The sequence below is a fragment of the Urocampus carinirostris genome, chromosome 3, assembly GCF_059441175.1.
Source record: "Urocampus carinirostris isolate Australia breed hairy pipefish chromosome 3, RoL_Ucar_1.0, whole genome shotgun sequence".
NCBI classification, from domain to species: domain Eukaryota; kingdom Metazoa; phylum Chordata; class Actinopteri; order Syngnathiformes; family Syngnathidae; genus Urocampus; species Urocampus carinirostris.
Window position 1 is genome coordinate 26049076 of NC_142351.1, and position 18070 is coordinate 26067145.

Sequence of the window (18070 nt, forward strand, 5' to 3'; positions counted from 1 at the left end):
TGTCATACAAACTAAAGTCATATATTAGTGCGGGAGATCTTATTTGATTGGTCGTCTCACTGCTTGATTGATATTGTTTGATTGAGCTATTGTTGTACAGTTTATAAATCTGTGTTCTTCAATTGAAGCAATATAAACTTCAGACTATGGATTAATCGTCTTCTGTGTCTTTGACTTTAACTTGCATCCATTTTTTATAACTGCAAATGTTAAACACAGAAACTGCACTTTTTTTCCTGTCTTAATAAAACACTTCGTTTTGGGTTGACCTCCTCTTTGAAGGAAATCTTATCAGAAGTCATTAGTTAACATGTTATCTTTAAAGGTATTAACATCAAAAGTGAAAGCTACGACATACAACATAGCTGTGTACATATTTTTGTTATGAGAAAAGGATGAAAATGCATTTAAATACTTATCTACGGTGCCTGAGCTGATCTTCATTCACTACTGTATCATACATAATGAGCACTTTTTTTTTAAACTTTACGTTACTTATTCCAAAACGTGCATTTTAGTGTACATCAATCCAATTATATTCGAAAATATATTTCATTTGGGTGAATTATAGAAATTATTATTTTTCCTGTGAACTAAATTTAGCCGGCTTCTGCTTAAAAAATAAATTCTGAGCTACTGGTGATGCCAAAATAATACCGTCTTATTTTACTTAATGTTATAGGGATTTGTATATGAAATTCGTCTTTTGTGCATGTAAAAAAAAAAGATTATTCACAGAGCGATAACAAAATTTGACTTTATTTATATGATCGTATCAGAATATATTTGCTAGCTTTTCAGTGGGTTCAATTTGGTTAACAAGAATATTGTGCATCTTTTTTTTAATTCAAAGTTCAACATTCTATTAGTTCTATTAGTCCAGCCCATGGTATGCCATCGAATGTTTTATTTGGCCCTCCGTCCACTAGGGATCCCTGATTTAAAAGCTCAGGGAACTTGATGTCTCCTCGCGTAGAAACAAAACAAATAACAAAGATAAAAACAAAGTACGACTGCCCTCTAGGGGCAACATTTGGGACACGGAAGTGAACGTCCGCTTTTTCAAAAGGCTCTGGCATTTTTTCCTGCACACAGCAGTTAAGCTACTATACGTTGAATGACATGAGCCGCTATTTGGGGTCAAAATAATGGAACCGTCTCACAGCTAGGTAAGCCTCATTAAAACTTTAAATGTGAAAACAACGTCGGGTGAGTCACAGTAGTAACTAGTTAGCTTGGAAGCTAGCGTCAGCTAAACTGCATAAACAGTTAACGCAGCCATTTACCGAGACCTATTTTTGATGCTCTCACTCGTAAATACGATTAAATTGAAATGTAAAGTCATCTCTGTGCATCATCATAAATCTTTGTCTGTTTCCCCCCTCAACAGAAGTTGAAAATGAAACGGGAAAGAGTGCTACGCGTGCTAAGAAAGATGGTCTAAGATCACCTGCCCTGTATCCACGCCATGTTGGTGACGGCGTACCTTGCCATAATTTTCCTGCTTGGCCTTTGTGCCGGACTCGAACTCGCAGCACGCCGTCTCATTCCACCCCAGCCAACGCAGACAGCCACAGCCAATCCAGCCTTCCGCCGATTCCAGAGGCTCTTCCTGCGGGCTTACCTCCTAGCCCTGTGGGCAGACTGGCTTCAGGGTCCTTATCTATACAAGCTCTACCGCCACTACAGCTTTCTGGAGTCTCAAATAGCCATCATATATGTGTGCGGCTTGGCCTCTTGTGTACTCTTTGCGCCTTTTTCAGGCTGGCTGCCCCAAGTCCTGGGCTGTAGACACACTTGTTTACTTTTTTGTTTGTCCTATTCTGCCTGCTGTCTCACCAAACTATCCCGGGACTATTTTGTTTTGATTATCGGCCGCATCCTGGGTGGCCTATCCACATCACTGCTCTCCACCACCTTCGAGTCCTGGTATGTGCACAGGCATGTTGAGGTGCACGATTTCCCCAAGGAGTGGATCCCTGGCACCTTCAACAAAGCTGCTACATGGAACCATGGGCTTGCTGTTGGGGCTGGCCTGGTGGCAAACTTGCTCGCCGAATGGCTCCACCTCGGCCCGGTGGCTCCCTTTCTTTTAGCTGTGCCCTGTTTGGCGTGCTGTGCCTGGGTGGTGTTGACTGACTGGGGAAGGGAAGAAGAAGAAAGTGAACCTGAAGGTGATAAAAAGTCTGTTCTTGGAGATTTAACACGTTTGCCTTCAAAAGCACAGTTCTGGCGCAGCTGTCAAGATGGACTCCGATGTCTGCTGTCTGACAGGAGGGTGATGCTCTTGGGTGGTGTGCAGGCTCTGTTTGAAAGCGTTCTTTACATATTTGTCTTCCTCTGGACTCCAGTACTGGACCCTCACGGGCCACCTTTAGGCATTGTGTTTTCCTGTCTAATGGCCGCTTCAATGATTGGCTCCCTGCTGTACCGCCTCGCCACCTCCTCACATTACCATCTACAACCTGGCCATGTCCTCTGCTTGGCTGTTTTGATGGCATTTTTCTCTTTCTTCATGCTGACTTTTTCCACTGCGCCGGGCCAACCCAGACCTCACGAGTCCCTATTCGCTTTCCTTCTGCTGGAGCTGGCGTGCGGACTCTACTTTCCAGCGGTCAGCTTTCTCCAGAGCCGGCTGATCCCGGAGGAAAAACGAGTCGGAGTGCTGGCCTGGTTTCGTCTTCCTCTGCATTTGCTGGCCTGTATTGGACTGCTGGCACTCCACGGTGAGGTATCGGGCACAGGCGGCGGGGAAGGGGGCGGCGGTACCAGACATATGTTTGGAGGCTGTGCTGCCATGATGCTGGCCGCCTTGATGGCTGTTGTTGGTCTGTTCACGCTGGGCAGAAATGACTCAGACCTGAAGCTGGACGGACCCAGAGGAGAAAATGAAATGTACTGAAAGACACGCAAAGAATTAACGATGGTTTTGTATTACTTTGCTGCTGAGGTGAAATATAAAATATGTGAAAAGTTGAAAAAAGAAAGAAAAAAAAATTGAGTATCTAAAATATGTTTTTCTTTTTTAAACTCAATTAACCGTGTTATCATCGGCCTCTTTAATCCTAAAGAAATATGTTTAAAAAAGAAGAAGAAAAAAATCAGTTCCTGTACCACCAATTTTCTGTGGATTATGTGTTGAAATTACAGAAAGCTGTGTGTTTGCTCTTTTCACAGTATGTTCTCAATTTTTGAAGCATTTGTATGAAAACAGCCTTAAATAGCAGTCTACTTGACAGTTCCTCTTTCTAAAGTCTGTGTAATCCCACTGTTCTAAACACAGCAATCTAATAACTACTTGATTTGTATGATCCAACCAGTTGTAATTATCTTAAAAGTTGGCCATCTTACTAATTGCTGTCAATTACATATGACATCAATTTTTCCCTGATTAAATGGAACTGTTTGCCTGTTTTTGAAACTGAGACGTGATTTGTCATCTCTAGCCCAAACCACCTGCACTGTCATTTTTTATAAAAAGTAATGGAAAAATGTCTGCTTCCCGAAATGGGATTGTGATTTTTTTTCAAAGCATTTCAGGTTTAGCAGTTGAATCTTTATCCTAAAAATGTAAAATTCATGAGGTATTGTTAGAACTAATGGGGAGGCAATAAATATTGTAAAAAAGATGGATTTACTTGCTTTCAAAGGGACAGTATGTATTATTTGACCACTAGATATTGCTGTATGGTGTAGTGCAACCAAAAACGAGTGCTAAAAAGCACAATGAAGAATATTAACTATAGGGACAAAAAGTGACCAAAATGCACCATTTTTACTTCTTTTTATGCCCTATTTCTGGAAGTTTTGTGGTGCCTGTAGCAGCAATATGGTGAACTATTATGTCAGCTCCCTTCGGTTCATGTCATGTAAAATAAATACTAGTTTTTTCAAAATGCATTTTTTTATAATTCGTGTTTTTTTTTAATTTAAATTAATATTGTTTTTAAGGACGTTTATGTTACCACTAGGAGGCGCTAAAGAATACACAATTCCCCCGTTGAGAGAAACGTTCACTTATTAGGTAGTTTGTAAGTATGTCCTTTCGCATTTGCTCTAAAGTAATAATAATGATGCATAAGATGATAAATATACATAAGGCAAAATAAATGTAGTTAGCTAGCTTTATTTGCTTCTAACACACATTTTTTGTGAAAAAAAATAAAACTAATGTCTTTGTATATATTTATTCAAATTTAAACTACGCATTGAATTTCCAAACAAAATAATATCTATATTATGGTGGAATTTGTGTCGAGGTTTGAGATGAAAAACTATTATAAATTTGAAAATGTTCGTAATATTACTCATTTCACACAGTCATATGTCTAAAGCTAAAACTGCAGAAATTTGGGCAACGGGTGAGTATAGTGAATATTCTTCAAATTCGTTAATTTCGATTAACACATTCAAAAAAAATCCCTAGCAGTCTCTTGTACTCAAAGTATTCCATATGTACGTACGGTAATCTTTTTTTAGCAATGTCAGAATCAAAATACATATGCGTCACTTTCTTTTCAGCTTTCGGGCCATAAGCAGTAGGCTTCTTAACCTGGATGCTGCCCGAATCTTCCTAGTGGTGGGAGGGTAAAGCCTTCTTTCCATCATGTCCTCTAACTTCATCTGGAAGTTGCTCGAACAAACGTGAGGGGCAGATATATAACCCCCTCCCTGCGCGCGCTTCACTGCTGTTTTATTTGATTGCGTCACAAATTATAAAGCACAACCATCGTCCCCTTATACAACCCGAATTTCTGACCCAGCGGTCCGACCAGAACCATGACGCAGGGAAAGGTAGGAGTTTATTATTTCGACAACAAATGTTTTGAGATTACACACGTTTTATACAATCATTTCTCCTACGTCAAAGCCGAAATGCATCTCGAGTCTTATTTAGAATTTTCATCAAATGGTTCTCTTGAAATGTTCCTTTTCTTCGTATCACGTTTTTTACATGCCCATCATTTCGTTATTTATTTGCTGCGTTTCACGTGACCGTTTCTAATGTCACCATCACTTGTCCTCTTGTACTCTTTTCATAGAAACAATGTGTCGTATACTAATGTAAGCGCAACATACTGAGAGCGTGAATGTTATGTTTATTCTTGGATGTTCATTATTAAATATTCATGGTATTATACTTGATTCTAAACAACATAATTATACAATAATAGGAAAAACATTCACAAAATTCCTGGGAGTGAACTGTTATCACGGACCATTGACAGGATATATTCTAAAATATGTGCAGTAGTTCACTTTATTGGCAGTGAACAAAATATGAGAACTTTTTTCAGAAAAAAATAAAACTTGTTTTTTGACAAACACAGCTCACTTTTAAGGGCCACACAAACTGTCGGTCCTTGAGTTGGAAACATGAGTAATAAAACAAAATGAAGAAAAAAAAATGTCAAGGCCAAAGTATGTATGTACGTACGTATATACGTGCGTACTAGAGCCATATCATTGTAGTGAAGGTGGCTAGAGTCAAAAACACTCGCATTCTCGTGCTCATATTTGTACTACCATTTATCGACACGGGGGCAATTTGGGGTTCAGAGCTTGGGGGTGCTGAGCACGTGGAGGGTCCGGGTGGTTAAAATTATTTAACTCTAAGCGAATTAAGATCATTCAACAGTGTTCAGGCGTTACTGTGGGTAACAGACTCTCACCTGAATATATTGCGTTTGTGCTAGGAGGATGACCACACACATAGCGTACATGCACAAAACTGATCATTGTTTCGTTCAGTTCATCCATCCATCCATTATCTGCACCGCTTATCCTCAGTAGGGTCGCGGGGGTGCTGGAGCCAATCTCAGCTATCTTCGGGCAGTGGGCAGGGGACACCCTGAACTGTTTGCCAGCCAGTTGCAGGGCACACAGGGACAGACAACTCACTTGCTCATTCACACAATTTGTAGCGGCCAATTAACCTAACATGCATGTTTTTGGAATGTGGGAGGAAACTGGAGTGGCCTGACGAAACCTATGCAAGCACGGGGAGACCAGCTCAGTAGCCTAGATGGTAAGGCGCCCGCTTTGAGACTGGGAGGTCGGTGGTTCGCGCCTCGGCCGAGTCATTCCTAAGACTTAAAAAGTGGTCGGCGGCGCCCTCTGTTGGCTGCGGCTGCATCGGCTCGCTACAACGGGTCAGGTGTAATCGACATTTCGTTCTGTGTACATTGTTACACAGAATGACAATACAAGGAAATTATTATTATTATTATTAACATGCAAACTCCACACAGGAGGTTCGATCTCATGATCTCTGAACTGTGCCGCACAAGCGCTAACTACTGCGCCGCCGGGCTACCCGCATTCATTTCAGTGCGGCTAAAATGAGGACTAAAATCTGTTAATGATAACAAAGTCTGGCAAATATTTATCAAATTGCTTAAATATTAAATACAAATACACTATAAACATAAAAATAGCAAATAATTATCAAACAATGCTACAAATATGTATACAAAGAAACTACATGCATGAAAATGGCAACTATTGAAAATTGTTAAGAGAACAATAATATAAAATAATAAAATCACATACATTTGAGAACACACTCGAGAAAATGTAGTTGTATAAATGAAAAGGAAAAAAACTAAAATCTGACCTTTCTGGCTTTCCTGGATGCGAAATCATCGATAACATCGTCATAAGCAATCTGCTCCCCTATTTCTTGATTAATGCCGATTACAGCAATGCTAGTCACCTCCATTTCATCCAGTTCAGAAAAATCTGCAGCCTGTATTTTTAAAGTTATGAATAACGTGTGTTATTTGGAAGACAGAAGCTGCCAACTAATTCTTTTATGTATCGTAATACAGTGAATTCTTCCCATGCATAAGCATGTTTTGTTTTACTTGTTTATTTTTTTCAACTAGTATTTTGAATCAGAGTTTTCAAAATGCTATAATTTTTTTTTTGGGGGGGTGGTCGGGTTGAAGCACCCCCAAAGATGGGCTGGTTACGCCCATGTATTAAGAATAGTGGTACTAGTTGAAAATATTATCAGAAGCAGAATGTACTTTTGGTTTGCGGGTTCCTAAAATAATTCAAAATGCAATGTTACTGTAAATGATTGACAAAGGATCACATTTTCAACTACTCTCATCTCCAGAATTACTGTTTTGTTTTTAATTTCATTTTATCTGCTCCTAATTGTATTTATTTCCAAACCTGTCAACAATATACATTTTGCTTTCAGACCTTAGTTGCTACCAAGAGCCCCGGCAACTCATTCCATGAGCATTCCTCTGTCTTAGCTGCTCCTCCCAGCTATGAGGAAGCTTCCGCAGGTTGGTTGCAATTCATATTTGTATTTTCTTTTTTTTTTATGTATGTGTTTTCAAACAAGATTAGAAAAAACATCTTCCTTAACAAAGATGATAGGCAGTATGCGTTTGTTTTTCAGGAAAAAGGAATCAACCTAACAAAATAAGGGATCTGTATGAATTTGGATTTGAGTAAAACACATATGCTAAAGGAAAAGTCGCATTCATGTATCTAGTTTTGTGACAATAAATCATAGTTGCCATGTAAACCATATAGCCATTTTGTAAATGTCAATGAGTTTAACCATTTCTGCTTTGGAAAATATGAGATTTTTTGAACATTTTTTTCCTGTGCAAAATCGTTTTTTCGTAGGCACCAGTGAGTCGTGCTATAGTGACAGCGTGATGTTGACAAAGTTTACCTGGGATGATAGGAACATCCGAAGAGTCTTTATACGTAAGGTATCATTCGCTTTATTCTTTTTTAATTTTCAAGCTTGTCGCTAGGGATGGGCAATATGATAAAAATAAATGGTATTACAATTTGAAAAAAATGAAGTCTCAACCTCAATTTTATTATCAATCTTTTTTTGAACATTTTTAATATTTCTTTTAGTGATTTGCTCATTTCTGACAATTTTCCTACAACTCTGAACAAGGGGGGAGATATATTAAGTCAACTATGCCCTCCAAACGCTTTTGAATTTTAATAGTTCAAACATGCAAATTTGTATCAAATGTGTTTAAAAATAACCCTCAAATTGAACTAAAGCACAATATTTCTATCTTTAATAATTAATCTCACTAAAGGGCTCCATTTATTTGTTTAACCTTACCTCCAGGTTCTTTTTGTCACAATTAATGGTAAAAGCAGTAATAATTCATCATAAAATTGGTGCTTTTCTCTTTTGCATTTCATTAAATCCTTAACAATATAATATTGTCATATAACCCATTCATACTAACCTCATTGAGATATTGAATTATCTGTATTTATTTGGTTGTAGGTATACACCATGCTGCTGGTCCAGCTGTTGGTGACACTTGCTATAGTGTCCCTTTTTACTTTCTGGTGAGACATAATTTGTATTTCTTAAATGGAATTCCGACATACCATCAATACAAAAATCTCTGGTTCTCAACTTGATTTTCTCCCGAAATAAAATTTCCAGTGATCCGGTGAAAGACTACATTCAAACACACCCTGGGTGGTACTGGGCTTCTTAGTAAGTATACAAACTACAACACTCAGTCTTTCTCAATCATATCTTGATGCTGTCTAACGTTTATTTGTTTTTGGGGTTACAGCGGGGTGTTCTTTGTTACATACTTGACTCTGTCCTGCTGTTCCTCTCTGAGGTAAAGTATTAAATCAATGACAATGGCATGAAGAGCTTTCATCATTAATCTAATTGGCCAACTCTTACAGGAGACAGTTTCCATGGAACCTGAGCCTGCTTGCCATATTTGTAAGTATAAGTCCTGAGTCAATAACAAATTTAATTTTGAATGTTTTCCTCCCTAAACAAATTGCTACTGTATTTAGTATGAAAGTAGATTCCGGACAAAAAGCTAACTCCTAATCTTGTCTTAAAGGAACAGTGTGTAATATTTAGTACCTCTTTGTGGCAGAGAAAACTTTCTTTCAGTAAAAAAAATAGATTTGAATACAGTACTAGGCAAAAAATACATGAATCATCCATGCATCATCTGCACCGCTTATCTTCAGTAGGGTTGTAGGGGTGCTGGAGCCCGTCCCAGCTGTCTCCGGGCAGTGGACAGGGGACACCCTGAACTGGTTGCCAGCCAGTCGCAGGGCACACAGAGAAGGGCACTCGCTCATTCACATCTTGGGACAATTTGGACCGCATGCATGTTTTTGGAATGTGGGAGGAAACTGGAGTGCCCAGAGGAAATCCTAGTAAGCACGGGGAGAACATGAAAACTCTGCACAGGAAGGCTTGTAGCTGGATTTGATCCCATGACCTCAGAACTGTGCCAAAGATGCGCTAACCACTGTGCCGCCGTGCTGTCCTACATAAATCATACCAACGTTAATTACAAAAACAACATCGGTTGGAAATATTGTATCTATTTACATAGTGCATTCCTTACCTAGAAGTGGCCGCCAAGCTTGTCCACTGTGCTCTTGGCACTGGTTTTCCTTCATATTAGACAAAACAGTGCCATCTTGTAGTCAAATATCACATTCTATCTATCAATCTACCCTGGTCATATTCCTCAAGAGGGGTGACCGAAAGCAAGACAAACACATACACAAAAACAAAGAAAATTAAAAAAGGGAAAAAGTAGCAAAAAACAGACACAAAAACAAACACCCAAACAAGTTAAGCACTTTGGCACCCGAGTTGGTCATGATTTCGTCCCTCCAGATGAAACGGGACACAAGAAAGCGGCCATGTCACTCGGGTCAGGGTGACACAACACACTCTTCTGTTCAACAGCAGGGCCCGACAGCTTTCACTGGTTTACCCCTGCCGCATCATACGGGTGCCCTGCCCATCCTTTGGAACACGTCTAAACATCCCACTATCCTTTTTAAACACCCCTCCACTCATTCCTATCACCAACAAGAGCTCTAGCTTCCACTATATTTAGACCTCTTTCCTGCAGTGCACTCATAACACCATCCATCCACGTTAAACGCGGCTTTCCTCTTGGTTCCCTCCAATTTACTTCTGCTCTGTAGATCCTCTTCAACATTCCCTCCTCATCTATCCTCTCCATGTGTCCAAACCAACCGAGTACTCTCTTATCCACACGCTTGCTCAGTTCCAGTACTACTCCAGTACTCTCACAATTTCATTTCTCAATTCATCCAATCTTGTCACTCCGAACATACTCCTCTGACACTTTATCTCAAAAACATTTAATTTCCTTGTCAAATCTGTGTTCAGTCTCCAAGAAATATCACATACTGGGGCTTTAAATTCTTATCTCAAATAACATTTAACCTTATGCTTTAAGTCTCTCCGTTATTTTGTGTCCAATTAAATTTTCTCGTTTTACAATGTTAAAGCTTAAGCTACAACGGCACAGAACTTCTTGTCTTCTTTTTCAGACACTCTCATTCTCGTACATGACAGGGATGCTATCCAGGTACAACTTATTCATTTTCTCATACATTTTTTTTTGCATGGTGATGTCTTAAGTCGCTTTAGAAACATACACATTTTCTTGTTTGCACGATTTTGGTATATACGGTAGCAATTGACTCAGATGTGTACAGTATACATACTCTTACTCAATGGTTTACAACCCTTTTACAGCAAAGTATACCTACTGTGATATATTTTTCTCGTGAAATACACGCCTAACAGGAATAAAGAAATTTGATTGAAAATACCAAGACTGATGTCCCATTATGTTCTCGTAAATTAAAAGAACTTCTCTATTGATCACTCAGGAAATGAAAAAATTGTGTAATAGAAAAAATGAAATTCTTTACAAATAATAATTTGCAAACATAAAAATGTCTATAAACTTTTTTTTTTTTTATGGAGGTCATGTTCCCAAAAAGACCACATGGTTTTGAAATAATCAACAGATTTTAAGACAATGAAAACCAAATGGTAATTAGTCAAAATAACAAAAAAATAGAATAAAAAAATAGAAAAAACTGTGTTTAAAATTTACGCAATAGTCAGATGTAGGAGAATAATTTGGTATGCTTTCTTTGACATACTTATATCGGTTTTAAGGTTAATCTAGTTTTTGAGTTATTACTATTAGTAATAGCAATAGTATTTCTATATCGATTTTGATCTCATGTTTCATCCATCTGCGGTTGTTACCGATTTTAGCACCAATACTCTAGGTTTAATCTTGTGAATGCAACTGACTCTCAGTTTCCCCCTTTAAAAGCTTCTACAACACCAAGTCGGTGATAATGTGCCTGGGCATCACCACTGCAGTCTGTCTTCTCGTCACGATCCTGAGTTTCCAAACAAAGGTGACATTTTTATTTTTGCTTCCTTTTTCTTGGCAATCTTTTTTGTTACAGCACATGACAACGTGTTGCTTGAAAACTTGTTATCTCAATCTAGATTGATGTGACAGCATACCAAGGCGTGCTCCTTATCTTCTGTTTGGTCCTTTTCATTTCTGGATTGGTGCTCGCTGTTGTACTCCCCTTTCAATATGTAAGTATTCAAATTAAAATAGAACACTTAAAGCATAGAAATACAACAAAAAGAGACATATAGTTAAAAAGTCTATAGTAAAAGGAGAATAAATACTTGGGGAAGTGCATCCATGCTGAAAAGCCATTGCAGCCCTCAGCCCATGGCCTCAGGGAGCAGAAATCAATCCCCTCCAATTCCCCGCAACCAAGCTTTAAAATTAATATATAAATAAAATTGCGCCCTATTTAAGATGGGTTCACACATCCCCCTTTCAACTACAAGCCTATTTACCAGGGTCATTTCTGTGACTTAGGTGCCCTGGTTGGATACCACCTATGCTGTTATGGGAGCAATATTGTTCACCATGGTAAGTTCCAAGTGTCACATCCAGGAACAGATTATGTATTTTGGTGAGCACAACATCATGTGCTTTATGTGTATTGTCTCACCTTTGCAGTTTTTGGCATTTGACACTCAACTCCTTTTGGGCAACAAGAAGTACGCCATAAGTCCAGAGGAATACATTTTTGCCACTCTCAGCATCTACCTGGACATCGTCTACATCTTCTCTTTCCTCCTCCAAATCTTTGGAACAAGGCGGGATTAAAACAATAACTTGATGGGAAGCACCAGTGTTAATATTAGTAGGCACAAGTCAGTAGAATATTCAGTGAACCCTCGCTATAACGTGGTTTTCTTTCTACGGTCTTGCTACTTCACTGATTGTGTTCTGCATTATTACAGGCTAAACAGTCTTTCCACTTTCAGTTCACATTTAGGATTAATATTATTTGACCGTACAGAAGTCATTTGTATTCTTAAAATGTTTATACGGTACTTTTATTTGTTAAACAAATGCTTGAATCCGATAAAGGGTTTGTTATAGGATTTTCCTTTATAAAAAAGTATTTAATTGTGTAATGCTAACAATAAAACACAACATGACACCACCATTGTAAAAGGGTTTATTTGTCTTTCAAAGGTTCTTCTTGGAACGTAACCCCCACAATTAGCGAGGGTTAACTGTAATATGTTTTTCAGTGGCAAATAATTTGAGTTGTAGCTAACAAATATCTTGCCAAATACAGTGCTCGTGTTATTACCCATTTGTGATCATGTGAACTGCAGCACGTACTTTCAGCATGCAATCAGTATCTTTTAGAGTCTTAAATCTTACATCAACAACTCAATTTCTACATTCTAAATTCAGATTTATTGTAAAATAAGGATCTGTGGGTTTTAAAAGTACTGATGCACAATTCTAAAAAAGTACTATTCTTGTTTCTGATTGCTAAGTTTTATTTTTATTTTTTCATTTGATAGATTAGGTTTGGTATATACAACTTTACTGTCGATGTAATATCTTGCAATTTATTAAGTTAGTGTGTAAATGAAAGATTTTGTGTTAGTTTTAAAACCCTTTGGCATTCTGATTTGTTATTTGGAAAGCACTTTATTGTACATTGTCTTCATGGTTTGGAGTTTGTATCTGGTTGCAGGGTTTGTTGTACACATCTTGCTTTAATTGATCAGCAATACGGGTAATATGTTAATGGATGAAAAGTGATATGACAATTTTGTAAAATTTTCAGTGGACCATTTAAATGTCACCTTGCTTGTATAACTGGGTAAATTGCCGGTGTGAAAGATAGAAAAAGTAATGACTTGTATGACTTGTAACTAGTCCAAGGTGAACCCCACCCTGTGTCAAAATTGACTCCTGCCCACCAGCATTGTATGTGTGTGATATACACTATGAAAAAATGGTTGGATTTACACTACAATGTTTTTAAATCCAAATATAGGGTTCTTAGTGCCGGCATTTAAAGGCCCGGGTCGTAGAAGGTTAATATTATTAACTATATTTTTCTATGACAGAAGTATATTTCAAGACATATGAATAACAGTTCACGGATCCCTCAATTGCATGAGTTGCTCGGGCACCAATGAGGACGCAACTCTGGAATACTTTCTCTACTGTTGATGGTTCTTGGCCTGTTTTGGGTTGTGGCAAAGTTGGCACCAGTCCATTCCTTCATGTTGTCGGCCCAGTTCTTTTTCGGTCTGCCTCTTCTCCTAGCCCCTATTACAGTATATTGGTCAAACCTGATGATCTTGTGACTTGACCATACCACTGAAGTTTCCGTCTTCACACAGTGGACAACAGTTCTTTGTAGGGTCCAAGGTGACCTCTAAAGGTTTTGTGCACCGTTTTGTTTGTCACGTGGGCTAAGTAGCTGATGCCTAGAGATTTCCTGTAGCATCACATCTCCATGGCCTGGATTTTCTTTTCCAGTTTTGCGGTGAGAGTCCATGTCTCACAAGCGTAAAGGAAGATGAAAATAACCAGCGCTTGCATGAGTCTGATCTTTGATTTCACTGCTATGTTCCTGTACCTCCAGATATTTATTTTTGAAAGTCAAATGGAGTGGCTTGGAACTAAAACTGTTAATTTCAGAAAAATGTAAGACCAATGCATTTTATTGTAACAATTTCCCCTGAATAAAGGTTCAATGTGTACAAATGTCCCTTATTTGTTCTCCTATCCACAAAAAGTAGAACATTTAGTGTAAAACTTAGAGGGACAGTGTGTAATATATAGTGCCTCCTATTAGTACAAAAATCTTTCATTCAGTTAAAAAAACATTAATTTGAATACTAGGCAAAAATACATGAACCATCTTACAAATGATAGATATTATTTAAAAAAACATAGGTTGGAAAATTTTGTATTTCTTTTACATAGTAAAATCCCTGTTTAGGTCACTGCCATGTTTGTCTGTCATCTTGTTGTCTTCTGTGGCACTGGTTTTCGTTAGCATTAAACAACAGAGCCATCTAGTGGTCAGATATTGCATACTGAGACTTTAAAGCTCTCTTGGGTTGAATATGTAAAAAAATATGTCTACACTGAAGTTACAGATGTATTTGATGGGTTAAATCTGAGGTCCCAAAGCCTTTTGACCCAAAAAGCCTTTGTGACAAGACATTTTGATTTTGATTTTTTTTTTTTTTTAGACCCATACTGTCATTACCCATTGCCATCACCTGTTGCCGCTCGTTTAGTGCCAGCTGCTGCTCGTTGCCTGATTGGTTCCCCTCCTATTTAAACTCAACACTTCCATTCACTCCTTGTCAGTCCATCTGTGAACCTCCGCACTTGGAAAGGCAAGCATTTTTTGACTCTGGCTCCCGTTTTGTACCCGACCTGTCCTGTAACCTGATGCTGTTTCCTGTATCAGGTTATGGGTAGCCGAAACAGGGTAACGGAGCTTGGATTTGGGATCAATACAGGAAACAGAATCCGGTTATGGGTAGCCGAGACAGGGGAACGGAGCTTGCCTCGGGGATAGATACAGGAAACAGAATCAGGTTATGGGTAGCCAGGACAGGAGAACGGAGCTTGGATCAGGGATCGATACAGGAAACATAATCAGGTTACAGGTAGCCGACACAGGAGAATGGAGCTTGGATCAGGGATCGATACAGGAAACAAAATCAGGATACAGAACAGGTTCGGTAACAAAACGGGTGCCAAAGTCAAAAAATGCTTGCCTTGCAAGTGCGGCAGTCCGCAGACAGGCTGACAAGGAGTGAATGGAAGCGTTAAGTTTAAATAGGAGGGGAACCAATCAGGCAACGAGTAGTAGCTGGCGCCAAACGAGCGGGCACAGGTGAGGGCAATGGGTAATCATGACACATAGTATATATTTTAAGACAAAATTCAGCAAACCTGCTTTCCAGACAAAACCTACATTTTCAGCGCATTCTTTTCACTATGTGACTGATGATTTGATAAAAAAATTGTATCAAGTAATAAAAAGGCCAGAGCTTGTGTCCAGTATCAACAAATATATCACTTGTCTCCCTCCTACAGTGACTTAAGATTATTGAGACTCATTTGCACCTTTTTTTCTGAATAATGGTTTCAAAACAAGTTACAAGCAGTTATTTTGTAAAACAAATCACTAAAATGAAAAGTGCATGGAGGTATTTCCATTTAGCGCAGTGGGCACGGGAGAGAGGGTAGTGAGCCATGTGTGCAAAGATTCGACCACCACTACCACTTACCCATTCAAATTACTCTGTGAGCTGGGCTGGCGTTTTTGAGTGTTTACAGTTTGTTTTGTGGTTTTTATTATAGAGTGTCACAACAATGAACATACACTATTAGTAAGCTTCCATATGAGGGATTCCATCACTGTAAACTGTAGTTGAAACTATGCCCTATATTTACTGGACCGAACCACTCAATATATCAGTGCTGCTTTGCTTATGCACGCACAACACGTGACACTGGCTCTTCACATTTGTAATGTTACCAAGAACATATGAGCAGGCAGCATTTTATCTCCGAGCCATACGTACTCATGAAAAGAGCAATATCTGGCTTGCAGGCCATAGGTTTCCAACCCCTGATTTAGTCTACAGCTTATGAACAGTTTAATCTGTTTGTATCACTATGGCAATACATCAACGCACAAAAAGTTCCTCATATTTCATTTATTAGTCCATTTTTAGGTGACACATTAGCTGACTGGTTGCCACGTGTGCCTAACACTTCAGGGGTCCTGGTTTCAGATTAGGCTACCAGCCCCCATGTGTAGAGTTTGCATGATCTCCCTGTTTTCTCTGGGCACTTTAGTAGTTTCCTCACAAAAATATTAATGGCAGGTTGATTGGCAGGTCCAAACAATTCCTAGGTATGGGTGGGGGAGTGTCATGATTACTGATGTGACACAGCTGCGCTCATTTGGCGCCACCCGCCGCGGGTTCTTATTGGCTCCCTGTCACTATTTGAACTCAGTCCTGTCAATCCACTGTTGTCAGTCTGTCTGCGAACCTCTGCTTTTCAAGGCAAGCCTTTTTCGACCCCTGACTCCAGCCTGTCTCGTTTTTGCTCCTGTTTGTGTCCGGCTACGACCCTTTTTGATTCCGACCATGTCTGCTCTCCTGTCCCGATTTACGACCCCTTTTCATTCCCGACTATGTCTACTCTCCCCTTCTGGCTTACAACTTATTTCCAACCCCGACCACGTCTTGCTCTCCCAGTCCCGGCTACCGACCAGTTTTTCGCCCCTGACACTGCCATCGCTCGCTACAGAAGATCCACTTCCATGTTCGGATCACAATCCGGGTACGAGAGCGACTTGCTTCCCACACCCAGCGAACACCGGATCGTGGGCGCAACCCTTCCTCTGTCTTTTAATAAAACTTGTGGTAAACGTCACGCAAGTGGGTCCTGTTTCCGTTCTGGTCCTGACAGGGGAGCGGATATTTCTCTGTCTCCGTATGACCTGCAATTTCCTGGGAACTGCTCTGGGGTGTCCCCTGCCCATAGCTCAGGGTTGGCTGGAATAGGCTTCTTGTGAGGACAAGTGGCTGGAAAATTGATAAATCAATGGTCCATCAATTATTTTTGCAATTTTCTACTAATACCATCTCTGCTGTATTTTATTCTATTGATGTGGCCTAAAAACAAATCCTTGTCACTATATCAATTTAAATTCTATTTAACCAATATTTCTGTGCGTGAAAGTGTGTCCTTGTGTTTAATGTAAAATGAGTGTTGGCTGACTCACCCTGCAGAATAAAGATTAGGTTCCACACCTGGAACTCTTTATTTTTATTTACATTGTAAAACTACGACTAAATAATCACAAAAAAATCTCAACTTTTTACATTGCTAAAGTTTTTTTCATGATTTGTTAACAAACATCAACTTGCAAATTTCACATGACAGAAAGGTAAACAGTATTGTTACACTTAAAGACAAATAAAAATGTGGGTAATAGAAGGGGAAAAAAGAGACACAAGATAAAAAGTGTTTGAAATTCAAAAGAATATGTCTGCATGTTGGCATATTCTTAATTCGGATTATTCGACCGTTGCAGCTAAGGTGTTAGTGCGTCTGCGGCACAGTTCTGAGGACGTGGGTTCAAATCCAGCTACCAGCCTTCCTGTGCAGAGTTTTCATGTTCTCTCTGTGCTTGCGTGGGCTTCCTCTGGGCACTCAAGTTAAATCCCACATTCCAAAAACATGCATGTCAGGTTAATTGGCCAGTCCGGATTGCCCCTGAGTGTGAATGATTGCATGTGTGCCCTGCGACTGACTGGCACCAAGCACAGAGTGTCCCCGGCTGAGATGGGCTACAGCACCCCCGCGACCCTACTGAGGATAAGCGGTGCAGATGATGGATGGATGTTTGTTTATCCATAAATGCAAACCGTCACTGCTGTTATACAAAGACGTATCTACATTTTTGGCTGATTTTTTTTTAATTTATGCCAGGGAGGGATGTGCAAAAAATGCCCCTTAAAATGCCTAAAATAGAAATTCAGAAACGGCCCAGACGATATGACTAAATTTAAATATGCGTACATTATGTTTTCCCCTCATGTATTGACGAGGTATCGATTGAGACCGTATCAGTCGATTAAAAATGCAATTTTTTGGCACAATGCAGCCCATGTTTCAAAAAGTTTTCCCAACCTTAGCTTAGTTCCACAGAACGACGATGTTTAACAAAGAACGATGGTCGGATGACAGAAAAATGTCACGTTTAACACCGGTAGCCATGACGTCATATCAAAGGCTCAGATCAGCCAGTGGTAATCCGGCGTATTGGTTCGTAAATCTTCCAATCA

The 18070-nt window shown here is 39.3% G+C and overlaps 2 protein-coding genes across 2 annotated transcripts; both read left to right on the forward strand.

Annotated features, from left to right (window-relative positions):
- Window positions 1–1031: 1031 nt before the first annotated feature.
- Window positions 1032–3508, forward strand: slc61a1 (solute carrier family 61 member 1). Its single transcript, XM_088331244.1, has 2 exons — window positions 1032–1169; window positions 1391–3508. Exon 2 carries the CDS (start codon window positions 1469–1471, stop codon window positions 2900–2902), a length of 1434 nt encoding a protein of 477 aa, XP_088187370.1. The 5' UTR covers window positions 1032–1169; window positions 1391–1468; the 3' UTR covers window positions 2903–3508.
- A 1021-nt stretch (window positions 3509–4529) lies between these two features.
- On the forward strand, window positions 4530–13939 carry LOC148369299 (protein lifeguard 2-like). The gene is made up of 12 exons (XM_088331245.1): window positions 4530–4794; window positions 7211–7301; window positions 7651–7739; window positions 8285–8349; window positions 8450–8503; window positions 8586–8636; window positions 8707–8746; window positions 10360–10397; window positions 11163–11250; window positions 11345–11440; window positions 11736–11789; window positions 11880–13939. The coding sequence occupies exons 1-12, from the start codon at window positions 4780–4782 to the stop codon at window positions 12027–12029; spliced, it is 831 nt and encodes a 276-aa protein (XP_088187371.1). The 5' UTR covers window positions 4530–4779; the 3' UTR covers window positions 12030–13939.
- The last annotated feature ends 4131 nt before the right edge of the window (window positions 13940–18070 follow it).

Excerpts from the sequence above, each read along its gene's own strand:
- LOC148369299 (XM_088331245.1), top strand. Across the intron at positions 8,350-8,449 it reads GTGTCCCTTTTTACTTTCTG|TGATCCGGTGAAAGACTACA; the intron begins GTGAGACATAAT and ends TAAAATTTCCAG. Across the intron at positions 11,441-11,735 it reads TTGTACTCCCCTTTCAATAT|GTGCCCTGGTTGGATACCAC; the intron begins GTAAGTATTCAA and ends TCTGTGACTTAG.
- slc61a1 (XM_088331244.1), top strand. The coding sequence starts at position 1,469 with ATGTTGGTGACGGCGTACCTTGCCATAATTTTCCTGCTTGGCCTTTGT.